We start from the raw sequence: 23,649 nt of genomic DNA on the forward strand, positions 1-23,649 counted from the left end.
TAAATCTTCCACAAACAATAGATTTACAAATTGAACAACCCTATTCCCCCCCTCTCACCCCCCCCATGTAGACAGCATATATAACTCTTTTCTCCGTAAGATTCCTCTTACACTGTAATGTACCATTAGTCATCCTCTTTACCCATATTGTCAATCAAACCATACAAAACAGAAATGTTCCTATGTTCGGGTATTAATGGTTTATCTACAACACCAGCATTGTAAAATATAGCACATTCCCATCAGTTAACTGTACCTAATTGTAGCCAGGGATTCCACAACCTGTCATAGGTTTTAGAATTGCCTCTTTTAGCATATATCCTTTCCTCCAGCCGGATGATACAAGACACCTGTTTCACAAACTCTCTAACAGAAGGTGGTTCTTTCCTGATCCAGTTCCTCGCAATCAGCTTCCTTGCTACATATAGTAGTCTGGCTATAGCAAGCTTTGCACTATTAACTATTTCAATTTCCTCCACATATCCCAGTATGCAGACCAGTGGGTTTTTGGGTATAACACTTCCGTAAGCCCCTTCTATTCTGTCAATGACATTAAACCAGAACGCAGATAGCCTGGGACAAGTCCACATCATATGAAGGATTCCGGCATCAGACCCCTCACATCTTGGACAGTCAGAGTTGTCCCTCAGCCCCATTTTAAACATCAGAAGGGGGGTACGGTACACACGATGGATCACATAAAGATGGGACAACCTAGCTGGTTCACTCATAGTGAGTTTGGGGACATATTCTAGGACGCTGTCCCATACCTTGTCAGTCATCACCCCAATCTCTCCCTCCCATTTGGATCTTGCTTTAAGTGGGAACCCCATTAAATGTGTATGCAATATATCTTTGTAGGTGTTAGAAATTACCCGTTTTGTAAGTCCACCACCACCACATATATAGTCCAACACTGTCAGATTGTATCTGCAGGTTTCTGGAAAGTTTTTGAGCCGTAATATCATGCCGTACCTGACAGTAGTGGTACCATTCAGAATCCGGCAACTGAAACTCACTCTGTAATTGCACAAACGGTCTCAGCTCCCCGTTACCCATAATTTGAGACATTAATGTCAGCCCCCTACGTTTCCAGCATTCCAGTCTCCCAAGTTTCCGAATCTCTGGGAGGTTATTATCCCATATAACTGTGAATCTAGTCAACCCGGTCACCCCTCTCACCCTCTTTAGTCTGTTCCACAGGTCTTGTAAGAGTCGCAGAGTGGGACACCCATCTCCCATTACACCCATTTTCCCATTCTCTAGGCCAAGTATCAACGGGCTTATATTTAGTACGTATTCCAGCACTCCTCTGATAATGAAAACTGAAGCACTCCTCTGATGACGCCTGCCTTCTCTTGATTAGACCACCCTCTGAGATGTTGACTTTGGGCAGCTAAAAAATACAGTTCCGGATTTGGTAGTGCCAGTCCCCCCTCATCCTTTGGTCTTTGGAAGGTTTCTAGCCTTATTCTAGGTTGTTTCTTACCCCATACCAAGGCCCTAAACAGTGAATTCACCACTCCGAACCTTTTCTGCGGTATCCAGATTGGGGAGTTGTGTAATATATATATAAGTTTGGGCATTAAAACCATTTTAAGTAGATTAATCCTTCCCACCACCGACAAGTGTAATTTGTTCCAAGTGTCCACCTTAGTTCTTAGAATTGCCATTAGGGGTACTAGATTAGTATTAAGGTACTCAGTCACCGGTAGGGAAACCTGTATCCCCAAATATTTAAACATTTCCACACATTGTAGTTTATTGGCCCCTATGTCTTCCTGAGTCCATACCACCTCCTTGTCCACTTTAAATCGGCTTGATTTAGACCAATTTATGGTCAGTCCTGAGTTCTCACCGAACCCCTCAATGGTCTGCACAGCATGATCCAATGAAGCCGAGGGGTCCCCTAGGAATAACAAAAGGTCATCCGCATACAGGGCCACCTTTTCCTCCAAATCGCCATATTGAAACCCCTTTATTGCCTTGTTGCGTCTAATAGCAGCCGCCAATGGCTCTATCGCAATAGCGAACAGGCGCGGTGACAATGGACAGCCTTGCCTCGTTCCTCTATGCAGCTGTATTCCCGGAGACATTACCCCATTAATCTTAACTCTAGCTGCGGGTTGAGTATACAATAGCTGAATCCACGCTGTAAATTGAGGACCAAAGCCCATACTATGCAGCACTCTCCACAGGTATGACCATTCTACAGAGTCAAAGGCTTTATGGGCATCAAGTGAGGCTATCACCCTCCCACCTGGGTTATCGACTGGCAACTGCAGATTGAGATATAGTCTCCGTATATTGGCTGCTGTTGATCTGTTGGGCATAAACCCCGATTGATCCATATGGATCAATGTATCAATAACACCAGTTAGTCGGTTCGCCAGCACTTTAGCCAGTATTTTCACATCAGCTATCAGCAAGGATATTGGCCTGTATGAATCTGGAATTCCTGGATTCTTACCGTCCTTAGGAATCACCACTATCACCGCCTCCTGCATAGACGCAGGCAAAATCCCTTCTTTCATAGCCGCCTCAAACACTATTAATAGCTTGGGTAGCAGAATTTCTTCTAGGTGTTTGTATATTTCCGCAGGAAGACCGTCTGCTCCCGGGGCCCTCTCATTAGTCATGTCATGCAGAGCCATCTCCAACTCCTCTACTGTGATAGGAGTAGAAATGCCTCCGCCCCCCCTTCCCCTCCCATTCTACTCGATGAATAGAGGTTCTGGTAAAAACCTGCGAAGACCTCCAGAATGTCGGGCGTCTCAGTAACCCTTGTCCCCTTTGCAGTATCCATACTATGTATAAATGAGCTGCCTCTCTGGGCTGCAGCTATAATCAACAATAATGACCAACTTTTTCCCCTTCTTCGTAGAATCTAATCCTCTGAAAAGCCTGCTTCTTAGTTGCTTTATCTAGTAGTAACCTATTGACCCTTTCATGTGCCTGCCTAAGTGTCAGTTGAGTGTCGGGTGTAGCGTGCTGTGCCATTTCTATTTCTTCCCTAGTTAGGGCTTCCAGACTATCCACCTCATCTCGCTTAGTTTGTGTCTTTCTCCTACATATATCCCTGTATAGAATTCCCCGGAGATATGCCTTCATGGCGTCACATACCACCAGAAGGTGAACACTATCATCATTATGGACAAAAAATTCCCCAATCTCCTGCATGATGCCCTGCATATTTATATGTTGTATCCAGGCCGGATGTAACTTCCACTCTCCCCTTATCCCGCCTCTCAAACGCTCCCGTTTAATGGACACAAGGATGGGACTGTGGTCTGAGATCGCTCTCGGTAAGTATTGCACATCCCCCACCACTGCATTCATCATCTCATTAGCTAATGCCATGTCGATGCGAGATAGGGTGTTATAAGAAGCTGAATAGCAGGAGAAGCACTGTTTCCCGTCATTTCTTACCCTCCAAATGTCCATCAAACCCATTTCCCGAACTAAATTGCCAAATGGGGTTATAGTGTCACTCAATACTCCCAACGGCCTCCTATTCCTGTCCCAATAAGAGTCTATTACATTATTATAGTCACCCACTATCAAAAGAGGCAATACTCCCCCTCTTCCTGAGAATTCCCAAGTCTCCCTCAGCTTAGTACTCGAGTAGGGGGGTGGAATATATATAGCGGCAATGCACATAAGGTGGCCAAATAATTTACATTTGATTCCAACCCTAACTCTAATTCCAACCCTAACTCTAATTCCAACCCTAACCCTAATGGAAAAATAAAAATAATTTCTTTATTTTATTATTTGTTCCTGCATATGGGGGTGATAAAGGGGGGGTTTATTTACTTTTCATTATATTTTGATCACTGTGAGAGTTTATCACAGTGATTAAAATAAATGAATGGAATCTGCAGCCAGCGGGCGCACTGCACATGCGCCCATCATTTTCCAATATGGCGGCGCCCATGGTCCAGGACCAAGGGACACCGGGAGCGATAGCGGCACTCGGTAGGTACCGGGGGGTGGGAGGCGAGGTAATCGGAAGGCGGGGGAGCAGATGATGACCGCAGCGGCACATCGCCGCTGTCATTCAGTGGCGGGGGGCAGGTCGCCCCTGTTAACTGGTGGGGGGGTCGGATTGGTGTCACCAGCCATGTCCGATGCTACTGCAGCATCGGCCATGGCTGGATTGTAATATTTCATCAATTTTCTCCTTCGTCTCATTGGGGGACACAGAGACTGTGGGGTGTATGCTACTGCCGTCTGGAGGCTGACACTAGGTATACAAAAAACAAGTTAGCTCCTCCTCCGCCGCATACACCCTCGCCCCGATAGCGGGCGGAAACCAGTTTTTTGCTTAGTGTCTTATGGAGGCACACGCAGTCTGGATCTCTCCAGACTATTTTTTTCTAGTTTACCATGAAGATGAGACAGGGGCGACGGATCCTATTGAAAGGGTCCGATCTCCCCAAACCATCAACGGGCGAGCACGCGTTGAGTATCTCCTCCGCGTATCCTTTCCCGCACCGAGGGACATCTCTGGGACTTTTCCCCAGACATCTATTTTTTCTTTGTTTTTTATTTTATGAAGATAAGACAGGGGCAACGCATCCTATTGAAAGGATCCGATTTCCCCAAACCAGCAACGGCGACCACGTGCGAGTGTCCCTCCACGTTTCCTTTCCCGCGACGTGGGACACTATGCCAGACTTAGCCCTGTCCACCCCTAGGTATTGAAACTATGGGCTTGCACAGAGGCACAAGACTAGTCTGTGCGGCCCCCACTGCTCCACCAACGCATGACGGCAGTGCTGCATGGCGGCGGACGGTCCCTCTCCTCGCCCCTGCAAGGTGGACGGAGTTAGGGTGCCTGCACCGTCCTAAACGGAAATACCTCAGGTGCTGGCTATCGAGCTGGAGCGCAGGTATGAGCTGGAGAGGGCCCTGGGCAGCGTTTTTCGGAGCCAAGGATAGTTGGAGAGGCGCTGCAGGAGTCAGGCGGCCATTTGGCTGGGGGGGACAGTCTTTAGAATGGCTAAAGCCCGGGTAGTTAATCCCCCCCCTTCCTTCCCTCCCTCCCTCCGCTCCTCTAACCATCCTCGCGCCGTCACTTCCCTCCTCCCTCCTGGTAACGGTGCGGTCTGGGAGACTCAGTGGGCCCGGGGAGCCGCCAGCAGATGGAGCGGCATGGGGAGTCGGATCGCGGGGTAGCGGTCTGCCAGCATACCAAGCGGGCGGACCGTCTCTAATTTAGCCCGCGGCTTCGGCCTAGACCGCGGGAGGAAGTTCCGCCCTGGGCGCGACGTCATATCCGGCGCCGCCCCCCCATCACCAGGGCGGGCGCCGGATAAAATTGAGGCCCTGGCTGCAAAGCAGGGTAGGCCGAGATCATAGAAGACTCGCAGCTTACCCAGGAGTGAAGCAGCAGGCTGACTGCAGGAGCACGCAGAGACACGGGAGAGACACGCAGGAGCGGGTAAGTGCGACCCCGTCCCGGAGCCACACTATGGCATTACAGGGTTACCCTCCTCCTCCTCCTCTCCCCTCGAACCTTAAAAGGAATTTTTTTTTTTTGGCCTACTCCAGCAGTATGTCTGGAAAAGGAAAAACGCACACGTTCCTTTATGCCGCATGCGTTTCCTGTGGGGTTATGTTCCCACGAGCGCAGACTGTTAAGTTATGTGAAGCCTGTGACTCCGAACGCCCTCCCCTGCGACAGAGCCCAGGGGTCTGGATCCCCCAGAATGGGCGTTATCACTCTCTCGGTCCATGGTTTCGCTCACGAAGGCGATTGAGACCCTTCAGGCCCCGGATAGGGGTAGAGACGACGGCTCGCCTGTTTGGGAGGGTTCATCCACCTCACAAGAGCCTCCGGCCTGCAGGGGCCGCACTCTCTCTAGGCAGACTCATAGGAAAAGAACCCATACTGCGTCTCCAGGCCCCTCCGGTGCCTCAGCATCTGCGAGTGCGGCGTCTCGCTCACCGTCACCATTTTCTGGGAGCGAGCAGAGTTCAGGTGATGACGTGGAGGAATCCTTGGACCTGGATACCCCGGGGTATCGGGAGATGGTAGACAGTCTTATTGAAGCGGGTATTGAGGATAATGTCTCCCTAACCGCAGGTCATAATGTATCCTTTAAGAAGGCCAGGAGACCACATAGTGTTTAGCACTCATCCTGAGTTCGAGGACATAGTGCAGCGGCACAGAGAACGTCCAGACAAACGTTTTTCAGGACAAAAACCGCTAGAAACGAGGTATCCGTTCGCATCAGAGCTCTGTGAGAAATGGGCAGAATCTCCGGTGGTGGATCCCCCAGTGTCACGCCTGGCCTTAAGATCCTTGTCAGTACCTAGTGGTTCTTCCATTAAGGACCCCACGGATAGACTCATAGAAGGTTTAGCTCGCTCGGTGTATGAGGCATCGGGATCAGCGCTCTTTCCTTCTTTTGCGGCAACGTGGGTAGCCAAAGCCATGATGTCATGGTCAGATTCTTTGAATAAGGTCCTACAGGATAGAGAATTGCCGACGGAAGTGGCTGAGGTAGCAAGTCAGATCGCGATGGCGGGTGACTATTTAATTAATGCATCTTTGGATTAGACTGCCATTTCGTCAACCTCAGGCGCGCTTTCGAGCATTTCGCACCCCCGGGTGGATAGCAGCGGCCAGTACCTCCGCCCCAGCTCGCTATAGCCAAGACAAAGAGCGTCAGGTCACGTATAAAACCAACCTGCTGGGTAGGATGCGGGGCCGCCCGCCCAGGTCAAGGGGGGCCAGGTCCCAGAGGCCCTCAGCAAAATGACTCAAGGCATCCGGTACCCGAGGACAGCAGAGTAGGCGGACGTCTGCTCAGGTTCTGCCGCGTCTGGGTCGCAGTGGCGCGCGACGCATGGGTGGCAGAATTAGTGTTTTCCGGGTACAAAATAGAATTTGTCAAAGATCCGCCGAGACTATTTTTTATTTCCCGGCTTCCCAAAACGGAATCCCAGGCAGAGGCATTGCTAGGGGCCATCGAGGTGCTGCAGCGCAACGGGGTCATTGTCCCTGTACCAGAGTGCGAAAGAACCCAAGGATTTTTTTCCAACCTGTTCGCGGTCCCCAAGAAGGACGGAACAGTAAGGCCGGTTCTGGACCTAAAGTTCCTGAACAGGTTCATCAGAGTCAGGCGTTTTCGCATGGAATCTCTCCGGTCGGTCATATCGTCCATAGAGCACGGAGAATATTTGGCCTCGATCGATGTCCAGGATGCCTACCTGCACATCCCTATTTTTCCCCCGCATCAAAGGTTCCTTCGGTTTGCAATCGATTTGTTCCAAGTGTCCACCTTAGTTCTTAGAATTGCCATTAGGGGTACTAGATTAGTATTAAGGTACTCAGTCACCGGTAGGGAAACCTGTATCCCCAAATATTTAAACATTTCCACACATTGTAGTTTATTGGCCCCTATGTCTTCCTGAGTCCATACCACCTCCTTGTCCACTTTAAATCGGCTTGATTTAGACCAATTTATGGTCAGTCCTGAGTTCTCACCGAACCCCTCAATGGTCTGCACAGCATGATCCAATGAAGCCGAGGGGTCCCCTAGGAATAACAAAAGGTCATCCGCATACAGGGCCACCTTTTCCTCCAAATCGCCATATTGAAACCCCTTTATTGCCTTGTTGCGTCTAATAGCAGCCGCCAATGGCTCTATCGCAATAGCGAACAGGCGCTGCAGCATTTTCAGCACTTGCTAGCAGGACACCCAGTCCGGGTTCAATCAGACAACGCCACGGCAGTAGCGTACGTGAATCACCAGGGAGGCACGCGCAGCAGGGCAACCATGCGCGAGATAGAGCATGTACTCCGTTGGGCCGAGAGGCACCACTCGGTAATCTCAGCAGATCTCTCCAGGAAGGTTGTATTCTTGGTAGCCATAACTTCCATTAGGTGGGTCTCGGAGTTGGCAGCATTATCTTGTAGAGCCCCATTTCTGACTTTTTTTAAGGATAAGGTAGTCCTTAGACCACCGCTGCCTTTTCTGCCGAAGGTCGTGTCCTCTTTCCATATTAATGAGGACATTGTTCTGCCTTCGTTTTGTCCAGCGCCAGTACACAGAGTGGAAAGGGCGCTCCACACTTTAGACCTAGTAAGAGCTCTCAGGAGGTACGTGGCAAGGACCGCACCTTTTCGCCAGACAGACTCGTTGTTTGTGATTCCCGAAGGGAGCAGGAAGGGGCTCGCAGCCTCACGGTCGACCATAGCCAGATGGATTCGCCTAACTATTCAGGAGGCTTACCATATTAGAGGCGCACCAATTCCAACAGGGATAGGGGCGCACTCTACTCGGGCAGTGGGCGCCTCTTGGGCGCTTCGGCACCAGGCTTTGGCAGAGCAGGTATGCAAAGTAGCAACCTGGTCCAGCCTGCACACTTTTTGTAAGCATTACAATGTGCATACTCAGGCCTCGTCGGATGCGAGCCTGGGTAGAAAAATTCTCCAAGCAGCAGTGGCACACCTTTAGACAGGAGGGCATGCGGCTTGGATCGGTGAGTTGTCCTCCCACCCAGGGACTGCTTTGGGACGTCCCACAGTCTCTGTGTCCCCCAATGAGACGAAGGAGAAACATGGATTTTTGTGAGTACTCACCGTAAAATCCTTTTCTCCGAGACGCTCATTGGGGGACACAGCACCCGCCCTATTGGCCAGTTGGCTCTTCTTTATTTAATTACTATAATTCCTTTTTTAATGTAGGGTGGTCCTTCTTCAGACATATGACTTTCTGCATTAAGGCTAATTTGTTTTTTATGTTCTCCTACTGCTTTTGCACTAAACTGGTTTCCGCCCGCTATCGGGGCGAGGGTGTATGCAGCGGAGGAGGAGCTAACTTGTTTTTTGTATACCTAGTGTCAGCTTCCAGATGGCAGTAGCATACACCCCACAGTCTCTGTGTCCCCCAGTGAGCGTCTCGGAGAAAAGGATTTTATGGTGAGTACTCACAAAAATCCATGTTTCATTGATTAAATATTATTATCGCTCTGTTTGGCTGTTTCACTTTTAACAGCCAATCAGAGCGATCGTAGCCATGTGGGGGCGAAGCCACGCCCCATGTGGTGAAGTACAAAGCCCCCTGTATCTGCGGGTCGGGTGACCTTTCAGTGACCCCGGTCACCCAACCCGCAGGGGGTTTTAAAGTCATGGCGCCACATAGGCGTCACTGGTAATAATGGCACAGGTTTTCATGACGCCTATGTGGCGTCATTGGTCAGGAAAGGGGTTAAAATTAATTTCTTGATTCTCTGATATGATCTAACATATCAGAGAAGAGAGAAACGGGGTCCCCCGAGCACCTCCAATACCTCCACCATCCTCCTGTCTGTCCTTCTATGTGCCCCAGCCCTCAGCATTCACAATGAGCCTGCCGAGATCTGCCGGGCTGGTACCCATCAACAATAGAGAATTTTTCCTGTTGGTTCTTTTTGGACACTGTTATAGGCCCTATCACAGTAATCAAAATAAAAAAAATAGTAAATCAAATCCCCCTTTGTCACCTTTTAGTTAGATAAAAATGATAAAATAAAAAGCTACTCGAGTTTGCATCATGTGCTTTGGTTTGCATAGATTATTGCGCATCCCCTCATGTTTTTTGGGGGTGTCTAACAGCTGCAAAACATGTGGGGCTGGGACTCGAACATGTCATTTGAGCATCCGCTATAATCGGTGCATACCCGATGCAAGCTGTAATAGTGAGCACTTGAGCGCAACACTAATGACGACATATTTAATATGATGATCTAGTGTTATCAAATTGTCGGACCTCTTTTGTTGAAAATGCTCACGATATATTCCTGGATAAAATCCTTGAGAGGTGTGGCTTCCATAATGGGATCACTTTGGTGGCGGTTCCACTGTTTAGGCATATTGGGGGCTCTCCAAACACAACATGGTGTCCGCTCTTGATTCCAGCCAATTTTGTGTTCAAAAAGTCAAACAATGCTCCTTCCCTTCCGAGCCCCGCCGTGCGCCCATACAGTGAATTTCCCCCACATATAGGGTATCTGCGTACTCAGGACAAATTGCACAACAAATTTTGTGGTCCATTTTCTCTTGTTACCCTTGTGAAAATAAAAAACTTTGCGTCTAAAGAATTTTTTTTGTAAAAGTACGTTTTTTCCTTACACGTTTTGTCATTTCCCCTGAAGCAGCTGAAGGTTAATAAACTTATAAAATGTGGTTTTGCGCACGTTGAATGGTGCAGATTTTGGAATGGTGTCATTTTTGGGTATTTTCTTTCATTTAGACCCCTCAAAGTCTATTCAAACATGATGTGGTCCCTAAAAAATAAAGACGAAATTTTGTAAATTTTGTTAAAAAATTGAGAAATCGCGGGTCAATTTTTAATCCAAAATTGTGCTGATATAACGTAGATGTGGGAAATGTTAGTAACTATTTTGTGTGATATAACTCTGATTTAAGGGCACAAAGTTGTTTGGAAATTGCAAGATTTTTGCCAAGTTTCCGGGTTTTTTTTTCCATAAATAAACACAAGTCATTTCAAATAAAATTACCACTATCAGGAAGTACAATCTCAGAATCAGTGGGATCCGTTGAAGCATTCTAGAGTTACAGTGGGGGGAAAATGTATTTAGTCAGCCACCAATTGTGCAAGTTCTCCCACTTAAAAAGATGAACAAGGCCTGTAATTGACATCATAGGTAGACCACAACTATTAGAGTCAAAATGAGCAAACAAATCCAGAAAATCACCTTGTCTGATTTGGCAAGATTTATTTTGCAAATTATGGTGGAAAATAAGTGTTTGGTCACCTAAAAACATGCAAGATTTCTGGCTCTCACAGACCTGTAACGTAACTTCTTTAAGAGGCTCCTCTGTCCTCCACTCATTACCTGTAGTAATGGCACCTGTTTGCACTTGTTATCAGTATAAAAGACACCTGTCCACAACATCAAAAAGTCACACTCCAAACTCCACTATGGTGAAGACCAAAGAGCTGTTGAAGGACACCAGAAGCAAAGTTCTAGCCCTACACCAGGCTGGGAAAACTGAATCTGCAATAGGCAAATAGCTTGGTGTGATGAAATCAACTCTGGGAGCAATCTATATATATAAAATTGAATGTATGTATGTAGCTATCACCAACCAATCACAAAGCATCTTTCATTTCACCAGAGCTGTTTAAAAGAAACTGAGCTGTGATTTTTTTTGCTATGAGCAACAGTTTTCCTTGCAACCAATCACTAAGCATCTTTCATTTCACCAGAGCTGTTTAAAAGAAGCTGAGCTGTGATTAGTTGCTATGAGCAACAGTTTTCCCACTCCACAACACCTCAGCAGGCACTGACCGGGTGGTGAAATCTAGCATCCCCGGGAACATAAGCTCTCAGCCATTGTCTGCCCCCCAGAAAGGAGCAGAGAGCACAAGACAGAAATGAATCACCCCCTCCCTACTCATATACACATCACACATCCTCCATCCCCTAGGCACATCTTCCCTCTTAAAGGGATCTCCGGTATGGAAATTAGGGCAAATCCCTCAGCACTCTGATTATGACCACAGGCTTCTATTAAAAGGGATCATTGGTATGGAAGTCAGAGCAAATCCATCCAGCGCTTTGGTTTTGACCCCAGGCCTCTCTTAAAGGGTTCCCCGGTATGGAAGTTAGGACCGTTCCACTCAGCTCTGTGGTTCTGACGCCAGGATCTCTTAAAGGGATCCCTGGTATAGAAGTTAAGGCAAATCCTCTCTGCGCTTTGGTACTGACCCCAGGCTCTCTTAAAGGGATCTCCGGTATGGAAGTTAGGGTAAATCCCTCAGCACTCTGATTCTCACACCAGGCTTCTATTAAAGGGATCATTGGTATGAAAGTCATGGCAAATCCACTCAGCGCTCTGGTTCTGACGCCAGGCCTCTCTTAAAGGGATCACCAGTATGGAAGTTAGGACCGTTCCACTCAGCACTCTGGTTCTGACCCCAGGCTGATGGGATGATGTGGGATATTAGGGGTAGTAGTCCGGTGGCTCTGGTTGATGGGATGATGTGGGGTATTAAGGGTAGTAGTCGGTGGCCCTGTCTGACGCGATGATGTGGGATATTAGGGGTAGTAGTCCGGTGGCTCTGGATGATGGGATGATGTGGGAAATTAGGGGTAGTAGTCCGGTGGCTCTGGCTGATGGGACGATGTGGGATATTAGGGGTAGTAGTCCGGTGGCTCTGGCTGACGGGACGACGTGGGATATTAGGGGTAGTAGTCCGGTAGATCTGGCTGGCAGGAAAGTGTGGGATATTATAGTGAAAGTGGCTATGAGGAGTGGGCGGGGCTCTACACTCAGCTTTATATATATATATATATATATATATATATATATATATATAATCATAATTTGATACAACTAACCGTAGTTAGCTACTTTGCCCAGGCAACGCTGGGCTCTTCGGCTAGTAATAACAATGTGGAAGACATACAAGACCACTGATAATCTCCCGCGATCTTGGGCTCCACGCCGTGGGGTCAAAATGATAACAATAACAATAACGGTGAGCAGAAATCCCAGAACCACATGGGGACCTAGTGAATGACCTGCATAGAGCTGGGATCACCATAATAAAGGCTACCATCAGTAACACTACGCCACCAGGAACTCAGATCCTGCAGTGCCAGACGTGTCCTCCCTGCTTAAGCCAGTACATGTCCAAGCCTGTCTGAAGTTTGCTAGAGAGCATTTGTATTATCCAGAAGAGTATTTGGAGAATGTCATATGGTCTGATGAAACCAAAGTAGAACTGTTTGGTAGAAACAAAACTCGTCATGTTTGGAGGAGACAGAATGCTGAGTTGCATCCAAAGAACACCATACCTACTGTGAAGCATGGGGATGGCACCATCATGCTTTAGGGCTGTTTCTCTGCAAAGGGACCAGGAAACTGATCCGTGTACATGAATGAATGAATGAATGAATGAATGGGGCCATGTATTGAGATTGAGTGCAAACCTCTTTCCATTAGCAAGGTCATTGAAGATGAAAAGTGGATGGGTCTTTCAGCATAATGATCCCAAGTACACCACAGGGCAACTTAAGAAGTATATGAAGGTCCCGGAGTGGCCTGGTCAGTCTCCAGATCTCAATCCCATAAAAAACCTTTGGAGGGATTTGAAAGTTAATTTATTTATGTTACTCATTTATATAGCACCATTAGTTCCACAGCGCTTTACAGACATTATTGGCACTGTCCCCAGTGAGGCTCACAAAAGTTCCCTATCCTCCCACATTGTAAATAGAATGTGGGAGGAAACAGGAGTACCCGGAGGAAACTCATACAAACACAGGGAGAACATACAAACTCCTTGCAGATGTTGTCCTTGGTGGGATTTGGACCCAGTACCCCTGTGCTGCAAGGCTGCAGTGCTAACCACTGAGCTATTGTACTGCACTGTCCGTGTTGCCCAGCGACAGGCCCAAAACATCTCTGCTATGGAGGAATGGGCCAACATACCACCACCATTGTGTGCCAACCTTGTGAAGACTTACAGAAAACGTTTCACCTCTGTCCTTGTCAACAAAGGATATATAACAAAATATTGAGATGAACTTTTGTTAATGACCAAATACTTGTTATCCACTATAATTTGCAAAATAAATCTTGCCAAATCAGATAAGGTGATTTTCTGGATTTGTTTTCTCATTTTGACTCTCATAGTTGTGGTCTACCTATAATGTCAATTACAGGCCTCTCTCATCTTTTTAAGTGGGAGAACTTGCACAGTTGGTGGCTGACTAAATACTTTTTTTTCGCCACTGTATGACCACATAATAGAACACTGCTCAGAATTGTAAAATTTGGCGGTCATTAAAGGGTTGTCCACTAATAGGACAACCCCTTCTTAAACTAAATGTTCGACCCTGATAAAATAGTAAAGCTTATACCTGCCTCGCGTGCCGGTGCCGTTCCCGTGGTGTGTGCACTCGCTCTCCTCGGGGCTGTGATGTAGTGTTGTGAACATGTAATGCCGGCCTTCAATCAGTGCTAGTGTCACTGTCTCCACCTTCGTACGAGCTGAACATGAAGAGGAAGTCAGGGCTGCAGCTGTAGCTCGGGCTTCCTCTTCATGTTCAGTTAAGGCCCCTTTACATTTAGCGATGCACCAGCGATCCCGACCACGATACGACCTGGTCAGGATCGCTGGTGCATCGCTAAATGGTCGCTAGTGAGCTGCCAAACAGGCAGATCTCACAGCGATGCAGCAGCGATACAGCAGTCATTACTTACCTTTCAGACGAGGCGATGAAGACGTCCACGCGTCACTCGTCGGTGCCAGCAGGAAGCACCCAACGAGAAATGGAACTGCGCGATCAGCAACAGACAACAGGGGAGCCGGTCGGAGGTAAGTATCACACATAGCAATATCACTGCCGCGTCACCAAATCGGTGATGCTTTAGCGTTATTGCTAGCGATATCGCTATGTGTAAAACCCCCTTTAGTCTGAAGGCAGAGACGGTGACAGCTGCGCTGATTGGGCGATGAGCATCACGCATCATTCCACAACATCACAGCCCCGAGGAAAGCGGGTGTCCACACCACGGGAACGGCTCCGGCGCGGGAGGTGAGAATAGACCAGGGTTCCCCAACTCCAGTCCTCAAGGCCCACCAACAGGTCGTTTTCAGGATATCCCTTGTATTGTACAGGTGATGCAATTATCACCTGGGCAGTACTAAGGAAATCCTGAAAACAGGTTCTGTTGGTGGGCCTTGAGGACTGGAGTTGGGGAACCCTGGTATATTTTTTATCGGGGCGTAACATTTAGTTTAACAATAGGTTGTCCTAGTAGTGGACAACCCTTTTAAGGTCAAAATTTCCTTGGTCACTAAGGAGTTAATAAGCTTGGCACATCCCTCCCTCTGACTACAAGGAGAGGGAGTGAGGAGAGCAGACCTGAGGCCTCTTTCACACATCCGGTTTTTGTAATCCGGCACGATGCGACGAAATTTTTAATAACCGGATCCAGCACCGGATCCGGTTTTGTCCTATAAGCTTTCATGGTCGCCGCATCGTGCCGGATGGTTATGCGTCATGTCCGGTTGTTGCCGGACACGGCATAAACTAGCCGTCCGGCATCTGCAAAAAACGTTCCCTGCAACGTTTTTTGTCAGCGCCGGACCGGCTTTTTCCACAGCGCATGCAGGGACTCTGAATGTTAACCCCACAAGTGCCCGGTGAGAGAGAGAGAGAGATCTCTCTCTGTCACCCGGACACTTGTGAGAGATCTCTCTCGCCGGGCACTTGTGGGGTTAACACTCACAGTGTCTGGGTGAGAGAGAGAGATCTCTCTGTGGGGTTAACCCCACAAGTGCCCGGCAAGAGAGAGAGATTCTCTCGCCTGGACACTAAGTGTTAACCCCCCATGTCTCTCTCTCTCCACCCCCCTCTCCCCTCTCCTATCCTCTCCTCTCGTCCCCTCCCCTCCCTTTCAGCAGCTGTCTCTCATCGGCTGCCTCTGTCCACCTCACCCTGCGGCTCCTTTAAATAATGTCCGAGCCGTATCTCTCGCCGCACACACATCCGGTGTCACGGCTGCAAGCCGGATCCGGCGGCCCGGCTTTTTGCCGCACGCCGACGGACCCCACACACCAGATGTGTGAAAGTAGCCTAAGGCTAAGTGCACACGCTGCGGATTGGTCTGCGGAACCACAGGTAAAATGATCTGCGGTTTATCACCTCTACAATGGAGGAGATGATAAACCACAGCAGAATCCACAGAAAGAATTGACATGTCATTTCTTTCTGCGGATTCAAAACCGCAGCTTTTCCGCAGTTAAAAATCCGCAGCATGTGCACAGCAGAATGTAAATCACATAGGATAACATGCTACTGTACACTGTCTGCAGAACTGCTGCTGCCAAAACCGCAGCAAAAACCACAGCGTGTGCACCTAGCCTAAATGTCATTACTAACACTTCTCCATCTGCAGCTCTCACAGCATTGTCAGCTCTGCTCCCCTCCCTATATATGTAAACAGGTTAAGAGGAGTCAAACGTAATGAGAGATTTACCTTTAAAATACTATAGGGCTTTTATTGCAAGTATTTCAGTTGAATCCCCTGGTATGTCTGCAATATATTGTAACTTTTGTGCAATGTATTCTCTTTATTTTCAGTTTTGATGGTCGCGTTGTGGCAAAATTACCCTTTGTTCCTCTGTCCTATATTCAAGGGCTATCACACAGGAACCTATTGGGAGAGGATTATACTGACTGCTCATTTATTTTCCTCTACATACTTTGCACTATGTCTATCCGGCAGGTAAGTAAGGTTATCACTTGGACAGTATGGCTCCTCTTACACTCCATGTGTGTGAATGATTGTAAGAGAGTTAGATCTGGGGGCGACAAGCGATGAGGTGTCTGGTGGGCTCCTCGATCTGATGAGCAGCTTGGTTGGTAGGGCGCCTATTTATCGGTCAGTCTAAGAGCGGTCTTTTATCCAGTGGGTGCCCAGCAATGTGTAGTAGAATATCCTTCTCATGCAGCGGGCCGGGTACCATATTATTTAATCATTGATGCATCCTAATAGTACATATTGTAGATGGGCAATATGAGTATATTAACCACGTCCCGTATCAGGATGTACATGTATATCCCAGGGGTGGTGTGGCCACAGCATTGGGAGTCTACTATAACACACAGCTGAGCCCCCCACTACATCTTCTGGGACCGAAACTAGCTCTTATCCCGGCAGTGTTACTGATCAGATGCCAAGATAAAAACTGACCGTGGGATCGGAGGAGTTTCACAGAGGTAGCCCATCGGCACCTATGCAATATGATTATGAGGTGCTGGACGGCTGCTATGGCAATCAGAGGCCAGCAGTGGCCTCTGAGTCTGTCAGGTTCAAAGGCCTAATGTATCCTGTCTGAGGTGGGGTCTTCATAACAGACCCTAAACCCGTCTTACACATGAAAAAGTGTTGATTTGGGGGGGGAGGGAGGGGATAAAACCACTGCAAAAACAACACATTTAGCATTGCTGTGTCCATAAAAACCTGTACTACAAAGTTCAAGTGGAAAAAAAGAAAATGTCAGAAACACCAAATATTACCAATAAACTACTGCTGTTTCCACAAAAGCCAAACCCACATCCAGCTCTGCAAAGAGAATAATGTAAGATTATCGCTCTCACAGTATGATGGCTTGAAGAGTGATTATTCTTATGTAAAAACAGTAAAGCAAAAAATAGAATATAAATTAGGTCTCATTGTAATCATATTGACCTGGGAAATATTAACATTTCGATTCTACAGCACAGTGAATGCCATAAAAAAAAATAACATTCAAAGAATGTTTCAGATTATTTGTACATCCTTGCCCAAAAATAAAATACCAAGTGCCAAAAAGTTCAGTTGTTTGTGTCACCAAAGAGGAAGCCCTCACACAGCCCTGTCTATGAAAAATAAGTGAATGCTCAGAAAAAAGGTACTTAGCTTGAAAAAGACAGGTCCATTGTCTTCAGCCTTATTGCTAGATTACTTGTAATGCACAGTGCCATTTGTTCCTCCGGCCCTCTCATAAAAGCTGATATAGTGTCCACCATTACTGACTCTTGTGGTCGGCATTCCACAGGCTGACTGCTCTAACTGTAAAGAACCCTCTCCTGTTTAGCTGCTGGAATCGCCTTTCCTCAACATGTAATGGATGCCCCGTTAGCCTAAAGCCTGAGGACTAAATCTTGTGCGAGTCTTTTGTGTTGGACATACAGGTAAATGAGACTGTCCCCGAGACGTCCAAACGGTGATCAAAAAGAAAAAACCTGGAATTGTATAAGATAGTCAGTATAGTGCTTCATAGATGGATGCAGGGAGCGGAAGTAAACATAACAAGTGTTTGGGACTCATTACGGAAAAACCTGTTTTTCTCGTTCGCCTTATTGGGGGACACAGAGACCTTGGGTGTATGCTGCTGCCACTAGGAGGCTGACACTATGCACAAAAAAAAGATAGCTCCTCCTCCGCAGTGTACACCCCACCGACCGGCAGAGAATTCCTCAGTTTAGCTTAGTGTCAGTAGGAGGTGGACACGGGTCTTTTATTAGACCCATATCTACCTCGTTGTGCGTCGTTCCTTTTCAGGTTCTACGGAGGGATACAGAGTGAAAAGTCACATCTGTACTCCCACATGGAGTCTGCAAGTACAGCGTTTACTGCCACCCCGTATCCTTGCGGTTCTCCGCGGCAGGACCAGCCAGACGGACGCCGACACCAAGACGTGCCAGCGACTCCAGGGGTCCTTGTCGCCAGTCTCCCTCCCACTCGCCTACCAGAGCCTGTCGGTTGGATGAGACGCAAGACTTCTTCAGACAGGTAACGGATCGTGGATAGGTGAGTATTAGGCCCTGCTACCATTCCCGACGGTCACCTCTTCAATGGTCACAGGGGTAGGCGCTGCGGTCGCTCGCAGTCGCCACAAGGCTATACGCAGCTCAATGTTGCTGGGCATCCCCCCCCTTCCCTCCCCCCTTTCTGGGTACAGGGAGCACAAGGTTTTTTCCCATTGGGAGCGACTTGCGACTGCGGCGTCCCACTTTTTCGGACCTCCGCGCCGACCCCCTGCTGACAGGCGGCCGCCGCAACTAATTTAGGCCCCGGCTTCAGTTCGGGCCTACCGCTGCGTCGCGGCCACGCCCCCCGCCCCTTTCTTCTAAGCGGGCTTCTCTCCCGCTCTTCCCAGGCCCTCCCACCGCCTGTCCTTCACCTGCCCAGCCTGCTATTGGCTAGAGGGCGGTGAATTTTAACCCTGCGAGGTGCTCCGCCCTCCCTCCTCTCCTAAGGCGCGCTTTTTCTCAGGACGGCGCCATTTTCCCAGCCTGTTAGCCGGGCACCAGCTCCTCACTGGACAGCATCTTCTCCAGCTGGTTTTTTCAGGAGGTCTGTCGGCCGGATTTCGCTCTGACCTGCATCCACTGACAGGTCGCAGAGCATCGCTTCTGGGGACACCGGACTGTGAGTAGCTCTGCACTGCAGACTGACCCTTCTCCGCCCTCTGTCCCCCAACCTTCCGGCATTACCTCAGCTTTTCACTATGTCTAAGTCTGATCTTACCCGCTCTACCGCCCCCCCCCTGCACTTTAGTCAAGTACTTTGCATGTTCTTCATGCAATCGCAAACTTCCCTCAGGCCAGTCCACTCCCCTCTGCCTGGATTGTAGCAATCCAATTCAGCCTGACGCCGTCCAGGAGCCATCTGCGGCCCCAGGTGAGAGTGAGCCCCCCATGCCTGGCTGGGCCTCCTCGCTATCTCAATCAGTGGCAGACCTCACCAGGGTGTCTCAGTCCCTGGTGGCCGTTCTTGATAAGTTGCCCCTGGACTCTTCAGCAGGGCCAAGCAGGTCCCAAATTGTTCCATCTGAATCAGCCAGCGGTAGTCGCAAAAGACCCAGGCAAGATTCCCAGCCGGTATCCTCTCCTAGTCCCATCTCACCGCATAGCCCTTCTCACCAGTCTCCCTCTCGGGCCTCCTCTCCCGAGTCAGGGGAAGCGCTTTCGGACAGGTCATCTGAGGGGATTTTAGAGGTGGATTCAGACCAGGATGCAAGCATGAAGGTCACAGTGCAGGACCTCATTGCTGCGATCCATCATACCTTCGATATTGCTGACTCCCCTGCGAAATCCTCAGATCAGGAGGTTTCGTTCAGACGGGCAGAAACTCCCTCCAGGGTTTTTCCTTTCCATTCCCAGTTTGGGAACATTTTTACCAAGGAAAGAGAGGATCCGACCAGACGCTTTCAAAGAGGAAAACGTCTCGGCATACTCTACCCATTTGCTAAGGAGCTCACGGACAACTGGTCGGCCTCTCTCTCGGTCGATCCGCCGGGTCCAGGCTATCCAATAACACGGTTCTCCCGCTTTCAGGCGTGGCGTCCCTAAAGGATTCTAATGATAGGATTATAGAATCCCTGGCGAAGTCTGCCTTTGAAGCGGCTTCAGCGGCGGTGTGTCCAATCTTTGCTTCATCCTGGACAGCAAAGACCATAGCCACGTGGGCAGACGACCTTCGGCAGGGCATCTTAGATAAGGCGCAACCGGAGCATTTGGCCAATCTCGCCAATCAGATCTCCCATGCTGGGGACTATCTTCTCTCCGCTTCCTTGGATGCTGCATCCTGTGCAGTTCAGGCGTCAAGCAACGTTATTGCAATTCGACGTACACTTTGGCTAAAGGCATGGCAAGCGGACTTGTCTTCTAAAAAGTCCCTCACTAACCTGCCTTTTCAGGGGGTGCGCCTCTTTGGGTCCCAATTGGACCAGATTATTAAGGACGCCACCGGAGGCACGAGTTCACTCCTCCCTCAGTCCAAGCCTCGCAGACCCCCACTAAGGCGTCAGTTTCGACCCTTTCGGACTTTCCGCCGTTTCAATACGGCGGACAACTCCTCCAGCCAACAGAGACCGCAGGCTCGCCAGGAGAGAAGGAAAGTTTCCTTCAGACCCACTCCTTCCTGGCGACCCCACTCCTCCCAGGGCAGACCGTCCAGATCTAGATCTGGACGGTCTACTTCAGCATGACTATCATCGGGCACGCGAAGGGCCTTTCCAATTGGGAGGTCGACTTCTTTCCTTCAGGGACGTTTGGCTGGCCGCCGTGGAGGACGCCTGGGTCAGGGAGGTCGTATCCTCAGGATACAAGATAGAGTTCGTCTCTCTCCCACGGGATCATTTCTTCGAATCCCGGCCTCCAAAGGATCCAGCCTTGATCCCGGGGTTCTCTACAGCTATCGCTGCTCTCCTCAGTTCCGGGGTGATTGTGCCCGTTCCCGAATCGGAGCGCTTCACGGGGTTCTACTCGAACCTGTTTGTAGTGCCGAAAAAAGACGGCGCAGTTCGACCCATCTTGGATCTCAAGCTGCTCAACAAGAGGGTCCGCCTTCGCCACTTCCGCATGGAGTCGCTTCGCTCGGTCATCGCCTCCATGGAGGAGCAGGAATTCATGTGCTCAATAGACATCCAAGATGCCTATTTACATGTTCCAATTTTCTCCGGACATCAGAAGTTCCTGCGCTTTGCGATTCGACAGCACCACTACCAGTTTGTCGCACTGCCCTTCGGTCTTGCCACCGCTCCCAGAGTCTTCACGAAGATCATGGCTGCGTTGATGGCTTTGTTGAGAGTCAGAGGCCTCGTTCTTTTCCCGTACCTAGACGATATTCTGATCAAGGCTCCCTCATTCCAACAGGCTCACCAAAGTTTGTCAATCGTCCTGGACACTCTTTCCAATTTCGGGTGGATCGTCAACAGGAAAAAGTCCTGTCTGGTTTCTACCCAACGCCTGGTCTTTCTAGGTCTTCTGTTCGACACTCGTCGGTCAAGGGTCTTTCTCCCACAAGAAAAGATTCTCTCTCTGCAGCAGGAAGTACGATCGCTGCAGACCTCGTGATTCCCATCCCTCCGTACAGCCATGAGGGTCCTGGGAAAGATGGTCGTGGCAATAGAGGCAGTTCCCTTTGCCCAATTTCACGCCAGGCCTCTCCAGCAGGCCATTCTGTCGAAATGGAACAGGTCGCCTCGGTCCCTGGATCGCCCTGTCCATCTTTCTTACCGGATCAAGCGGTCTCTCAACTGGTGGTTGTCGTCACCACTCATTCTGTCGGGTCGATCCTTCCTTCCCATTCACTGGCAGATAGTAACCACAGATGCCAGTCTCCTCGGTTGGGGTGCTGTGTTCCGCAACCACACTGTTCAGGGTCGATGGTCGGATCGGGAATCAGCGCTACCGATCAACGTTCTGGAGATTCGAGCGATCCATCTTGCTCTGGTCCACTGGGAAAGGCTCCTCAAGGGACTGCCGGTACGGATTCAGACAGACAACGCCACAGCGGTGGCATATGTCAACCGCCAAGGGGGAACACGGAGTGTTTCAGCCCTGGCGGAGGTGTCCAAGATTCTTCGTTGGGCGAAGATTTCCGTCCCAACAATTTCCGCGGTTCACATTCCCGGCGTAGACAACTGGGCCGCCGATTTTCTCAGCCGCGAGGGTCTCGCGGCGGGAGAATGGTCCCTACATCCGGAAGTGTTTCATCTGCTCTGCCTTCGGTGGGGAACCCGGGATGTAGACCTCATGGCGTCTCGCCTCAACAGGAAAGTCCCACAATTCGTGTCCAGGTCTCGGGACCCTCTGGCAGTGGGCGCCGACGCCCTGGCCGTTCCTTGGTCCCAGTTCGAACTTCCCTACCTGTTCCCTCCTCTGCCTCTTCTTCCCAAGCTGTTGAAGAAGATCAAGGCAGAAGGACTTCCGGTCATTCTCATCGCCCCGAATTGGCCCAGAAGGTCTTGGTTCGCGGACATTGTCAACCTTCTCGCGGACGCCCCCTGGAAGCTTCCAGACAGAACAGATCTGCTGTCTCAGGGTCCGATTTGCCACCCCAATTCTCGGCCGCTCAATTTAACGGCGTGGCTGTTGAGACCGAGGTTCTGAAACAAGCAGGATTTTCCGACCACGTAATTCAGACCATGATCCGAGCCAGAAAGCCATCATCTTCCAAGATTTACTACCGTACTTGGAAGGCCTATTTCACTTGGTGTGAGAGCAATGACGTCGCGCCCATGTCCTTTTCGCTCCCTTCAGTCCTAGCGTTTCTTCAGGCAGGATTGGATGCGGGGCTTGCCCTCAGTTCCCTGAAGGGTCAAGTTTCGGCGCTGTCCATTCTGTTTCAGAAAACGTTGGCTTCCCGTCCTCAGGTTAAGACCTTTCTTCAGGGCGTGGCTCACACGGTCCCGCCGTACCGGGCGCCCGTGGATCCATGGGATCTTAATCTGGTTCTTGAGGTTCTGCAAGGTCCGCCCTTTGAACCCCTCAGGGATATTTCCCTTTCTCTCCTTTCTTGGAAGGTAGCCTTTCTGGTGGCCATCACCTCCGTCCGGCGCGTGTCGGAATTGGCAGCTCTTTCGTGCCGCTCTCCCTTTCTGGTTCTCCACCAGGATAAGGTAGTTCTGCGGCCTCCGCCCTCGTTCCTTCCGAAGGTGGTGTCCTCGTTTCACCTCAACGAGGATATTGTGCTCCCATCCTTTTGTCCGAATCCAACTCATCCCCGAGAGCGGTCCTTGAACAAGCTGGACCTGGTTAGGGCGGTAAGAGTCTATCTGTCTAGGACGACTTCCTTGCGAAAGACAGAGTCTCTTTTCATTATCCCTGATGGAGCGCGGAAAGGTCACCCGGCGTCAAAAGCCACCATTGCTCGCTGGATCAGATCGGCTATCCTGGAAGCCTACCGTGTTAAGCGTCGCGGAGCCCCTCCGGGTATCAGGGCCCACTCTACTCGAGCAGTGGGTGCCTCCTGGGCGGTGCGCCACAGAGCTTCCGCACTGCAGCTTTGCAAAGCTGCAACATGGTCATCGGTTCACACGTTTGTGAAATTCTACAGAGTCCACACCTATGCTTCGGCGGACGCCAGCCTAGGTAGACGGATTCTGCAGGCCGCGGTGGTGAGTCCGCTGGCCTGATGGAAGTTTGTTTCCCACCCCAGGGACTGCTTTGGGACGTCCCAAGGTCTCTGTGTCCCCCAATAAGGCGAACGAGAAAACAGGATTTTTGGGTTGCTTACCGTAAAATCTGTTTCTCGGAGCCTTCATTGGGGGACACAGCACCCTCCCATGTTTTACAGCTCCTGTTCTTACTTTGGTTGAATGTTTACAGTTGAGTTGT

General features: G+C 49.6%; 1 protein-coding gene across 1 annotated transcript in view; it reads left to right on the top strand.

The window, feature by feature from the left end:
• Positions 1-23,649, top strand: part of TMCO1 (transmembrane and coiled-coil domains 1) — a 113,133-nt gene that overhangs the window by 87,241 nt on the left and 2,243 nt on the right. The window contains exon 6 of the mRNA XM_073557948.1: positions 16,120-16,264. Within this exon, the coding sequence (XP_073414049.1) occupies positions 16,120-16,264 (145 nt within the window). The remainder of the gene's footprint in view (positions 1-16,119; positions 16,265-23,649) is intronic.

This window comes from Dendrobates tinctorius, unplaced genomic scaffold (assembly GCF_039654945.1).
Source record: "Dendrobates tinctorius isolate UK_male_01 unplaced genomic scaffold, ASM3965494v1 ptg000012l, whole genome shotgun sequence".
In the NCBI taxonomy this organism is placed as follows: domain Eukaryota; kingdom Metazoa; phylum Chordata; class Amphibia; order Anura; family Dendrobatidae; genus Dendrobates; species Dendrobates tinctorius.